The sequence below is a fragment of the Micromesistius poutassou genome (genome assembly GCF_964030765.1).
Source record: "Micromesistius poutassou genome assembly, chromosome: 1".
NCBI lineage: Eukaryota > Metazoa > Chordata > Actinopteri > Gadiformes > Gadidae > Micromesistius > Micromesistius poutassou.
In genome coordinates, this window is record NC_140271.1 from 16,592,318 (window position 1) to 16,597,317 (window position 5,000).

Genomic DNA, 5,000 nt, shown 5'->3' on the forward strand with positions numbered 1-5,000 from the left:
CAGAGACACTACCCTGGTGGAGGAGAACAGCCTCTCTCCAGAGACACTACCCTGGTGGAGGAGAACAGCCTCTCTCCAGAGACACTACCCTGGTGGAGGAGAACAGCCTCTCTCCAGAGACACTACCCTGGTGGTGGAGAACAGCCTCTCTCCAGAGACACTACCCTGGTGGAGGAGAACAGCCTCTCTCCAGAGACACTACCCTGGTGGAGGAGAACAGCCTCTCTCCAGAGACACTACCCTGGTGGAGGAGAACAGCCTCTCTCCAGAGACACTACCCTGGTGGTGGAGAACAGCCTCTCTCCAGAGACACTACCCTGGTGGAGGAGAACAGCCTCTCTCCAGAGACACTACCCTGGTGGAGGAGAACAGCCTCTCTCCAGAGACACTACCCTGGTGGAGGAGAACAGCCTCTCTCCAGAGACACTACCCTGGTGGAGGAGAACAGCCTCTCTCCAGAGACACTACCCTGGTGGAGGAGAACAGCCTCTCTCCAGAGACACTACCCTGGTGGAGGAGAACAGCCTCTCTCCAGAGACACTACCCTGGTGGTGGAGAACAGCCTCTCTCCAGAGACACTACCCTGGTGGAGGAGAACAGCCTCTCTCCAGAGACACTACCCTGGTGGAGGAGAACAGCCTCTCTCCAGAGACACTACCCTGGTGGAGGAGAACAGCCTCTCTCCAGAGACACTACCCTGGTGGAGGAGAACAGCCTCTCTCCAGAGACACTACCCTGGTGGAGGAGAACAGCCTCTCTCCAGAGACACTACCCTGGTGGAGGAGAGCGCCGCAGGCACAACAAGCCGAAACACAGAGCGCTCCAGCTCACCGGGTCCATAGCCGTTGGCCCCCGTGTTGTAACCATTGCCGTAGCCTGTGGGGAGGGAGAACGACGTCGTGAGATAAGTGTTGAGGACGTCGGAACATTACAGCGATACCCATGAATAGATAGATAGTTTGATTTAAAAACTATCGACCCATGAATAGATAGATAGTTTGATTTAAAAACTATCGACCCATGAATAGATCGATAGTTTGATTCAAAAACTATCGACCCATGAATAGATAGATAGTTTGATTTAAAAACTATCGACCCATGAATAGATCGATAGTTTGATTCAAAAACTATCGACCCATGAATAGATAGATAGTTTGATTAAAAACATTATTGTCCGCTGAGTTTACATACACTGGGAATTCGTCTTTGGCACTCATGGCAACATAAAAACACAGCGCGCGACACACAGACAATATACGTAAAGTTATATAAATACATAGAATACAAACTAAGTGGGTAAAAAAGTATGAGAAAATATAGCGTAACATATTGGTTTGGGAGAGACAGGTTGTGTTTGGTTACATAATGACGAGCAGATCCTCCCGGTGCCCTGGCAGGGAGGTCGCTCCAGGCAACGCTGTCGCCTTTCATTCCTCCTCCTCTGGGGAGTCGAGCAGGGCCCGACCGTGACTAGTGTGTGTGTGTCGGTTCAACTCTGGTTCCAGATTGGAACCGAAACAACACGACTTTCACAATCAGGACCGGGGGGGGGGGGCCGTAAAAAAAAAAGACCCCCGCAGGGAGAACGGCTCCCTGTTTAGCGTTTCACACGCCGTGTGCAACACACCTCATAAGCAGCGCATCTGTTTCATTCCCTGCTGCTGGAGACGACGCTGTGTTTCCGCTGTGCTGAGGCTGTGTTCTGCAGCCCCTCCCCCCCTCCCCCCCCCCCCAACCCCCCCTCCACCCCCCCTGTGGTTTCACTCTCAGCTCATGCGAGCCGTTCCCTCACCGTAGCCGTTGCCCGCTCCGAGGCCCCCGGCGCCGTAGGCCCCCGTCCCGTCTCCGAACTCTGCATGGGGATGACACCGATGAGGGGACAAGAGAGGCCTGGCGCTCAGACACACAGCTGAAACAATGCCCTCCCTGTCTCTCTCTCTCTCTCCACGACAACAAAGAGAGTCAGGGGAGGAGGAGGAGGAGGAGGAGGAGGAGGAGGAGGAGCAGAGGAGGAGGAGGAGGAGGAGGAGGAGGAGGAGGAGGAGGAGCAGAGGAGGAGGAGGAGGAGGAGGAGGAGGAGGAGGAGGAGGAGCAGAGGAGGAGCAGAGGAGGAGGTGATACCATGCACTGGCTTTCTGCCTCAGAGGAGCGCAGAGAACGCCGGAGTGGCGATACTTCACTCCGGCGTTCAGGTTATTGGTCGGACTCTCAAGGGGGCGTTGAGTGAGCGGCGTTAACAGAGAGGTTAAGGCCAGCGCCCACGGCCCCACTCAGACGCTCCTGCCCGGGTTTACAAGTCAAAGCAGGCTGCCATCCTGAGCCACTGCCACAGGATGTGCTTCTACAACGCCCCTGTAACCTTTCTAACCACACACACACACACGTGCACATGCATGCATGTGCACACACACACACACACACACACACACACACACACACACACGGAGAAACACACGCTCACGCGCAGACACACGCTGGCACACACACGCGCAAAGACACACACACACACAGACAGACAGACAGACAGACACATACGCACATGCACACACACAGACACGTTCACACACACACACACACACACACACACACACACACGCACACACACACACACACACACGCACACACACAGACACACACACACCTGCTCCACCCTTGCGGGGGGGGGGGGGGGGGGGGAGGCCGTGAGAGGAAAGTGGAAGTAACAAGGGAGGTGTAGAAAAAGGGGGGGTGGACGGAGATGTGAGTACAGAAGAAGAAGAAGAAGAATAATAATAAGAAGAAGAAGAAGAATAAGAAGAAGAAGAAGAAGAAGAAGGCGAGGAAGGGCATCAGGAAGAGATGGAGCAGGAAGTAGAATCAAAGCCTCACCGGTGGGCTTGCCAAGCCCTCCCTGTGGGTAGCCGCCATGTCCCAGATTTGCAGCACCTGAGATGAAAGGCAGTATTATTAGACATCATCGTGTCTTAATGAAACAGAAAGAGGGTCTGACAGAAGCGACGTCCCACCGCTCACGGGCCGGGGGGATTTGGATATCCCTGCTCAGTGTGACCCATGAGAACGTGTACGGACTCAAATAGACGCTTCTGAAGGGAACCGGGCAGGCACTGACCTCCGAGTTTCCCCGCACCGGCGGCCATGGGGTAGCCTCCGTGTCCCAGGCCTGTGGGCGCACAGAGAGGAGAGAGTCAGAGACACACAGAGAGCAGAGAGTCAGAGACACACAGAGAGCAGAGAGCAGAGAGTCAGAGAGTCAGAGACACACAGAGAGCAGAGAGTCAGAGACACACAGAGAGCAGAGAGTCAGAGACACACAGAGAGCAGAGAGTCAGAGACACACAGAGAGCAGAGAGTCAGAGACACACAGAGAGCAGAGAGTCAGAGACACACAGAGAGCAGAGAGTCAGAGACACACAGAGAGCAGAGAGCAGAGACTCAGAGACACAGAGAGACGAACAGAGAGCAGAGACTCAGAGACACAGAGAGACGAACAGAGAGCAGAGAGTCAGGGACACGCAGAGAGCAGAGAGTCAGAGACTGCTCTGAGTCAATTTTAGGGGACTAACATTTACAGGCGCTATTGCCCCAAAGGAAGGCATTACAACCCGTTTCACGGATCACAGCTACAGCAGCCTCGCTCAACACTGGACCGATCTCAAAAGCTGTTGAATCCTGCATGAATCCCTAAGACACCATATGATCAGAACCCAGGCCGCAGGGTGAAATCCCCAGACGAGCAGAGCTGCCCATGGGCAGCTCCTGTTGACGGCAGGGTCTGGATGAGGCTTGATCTCACCTGCTCCGTAGCCCGCGGCCCCCAGCCCCGCGCCAGGGTAGAGTCCTGCACCGTACCCTGAAAACACAACACAGCCACAGTGAGACCCGCTGCCTTCTGCCCCGTCAGCCATAGCATGTAGACCCTATCTATAGATCTATAGACCTAGCTATAGACTTATCTATAGATGAATAGACTGGTCTATAGATCAGTCTATTCATCTATAGATCTATAGACCTAGCTATGGACTTATCTATAGATGAATAGACTGGTCTATAGATCAGTCTATTCATCTATAGATCTATAGACCTAGCTATAGACTTATCTATAGATGAATAGACTGGTCTATAGATCAGTCTATTCATCTATAGATCTATAGACCTAGCTATAGACTTATCTATAGGTCTGGTCTGGTCTATAGATGTATAAACTGGTCTAAAGGTGTATAGACAAGATCTAAGTCTACACACCTATAGATCAGTCTATAGATAAGTCTATACATCTATAGATAAGTCAATAGATAAGATATAGATCAGTCTATACATCTACGGATACGTTTATAGATGTATAGACTGATCTATAGATCTATAGACTTATCTATAGATGTAGACACTTATCCCACGCATCCTCTATGGGACGATCAAACTAACCGGGTTTCTTCGATGTGTGTGTGTGTGTGTGTGTGCGTTTTCACTCTTGCTTCTGTTCAATTCTTAAGACACTTAACGTTACACAACACTTCAAGGACGACACAAGACATCTTCTGTGGACTTCGGTGGCCGACGCAATACATGCAACACAAAGCAGTCCTACCTTCCTGACCTCAAACGGTGAAAACATTTGCTTTGCTTCTGAAGAGGGGAAAAAAAAGTCGTTCCCGCTGCAGAGGCAAAGTGAATCTAACACCTCCAAACCACCAACACACGCTCACCACAATAACAGTCACCGCGTTGTCTTTATCTACCAACAACATCTACAGACAGGAGACACACGTTTAGGATGATGGAGAATCAGCAACAACACAGGATCACAGAGGTTAGTATCAGGAAACTCGATATGCGATATACACTTAATACCCAACAGCAAGAGCACACAACCTCACACACACACACAGACGCACACGCAGACACACACACAAAACCTCACACACACACACACACACACACCAAACCCAACGAGACAGCCAGAGGGCGGGCCGGCAAACACCTTACCCATATACGGTCCCTGT

At 51.9% G+C, this 5,000-nt stretch overlaps 1 protein-coding gene across 1 annotated transcript in view; it reads right to left on the reverse strand.

The window, feature by feature from the left end:
- Positions 1-5,000, reverse strand: part of LOC311399705 (uncharacterized protein) — a gene marked incomplete at its 5' end in the record, with an annotated part of 16,790 nt that overhangs the window by 5,077 nt on the left and 6,713 nt on the right. The window contains 5 exons of the mRNA XM_084488808.1: positions 832-876; positions 1,793-1,852; positions 2,869-2,925; positions 3,110-3,160; positions 3,794-3,850. Coding sequence (XP_084344934.1) covers positions 832-876; positions 1,793-1,852; positions 2,869-2,925; positions 3,110-3,160; positions 3,794-3,850 — 270 coding nt within the window. The remainder of the gene's footprint in view (positions 1-831; positions 877-1,792; positions 1,853-2,868; positions 2,926-3,109; positions 3,161-3,793; positions 3,851-5,000) is intronic.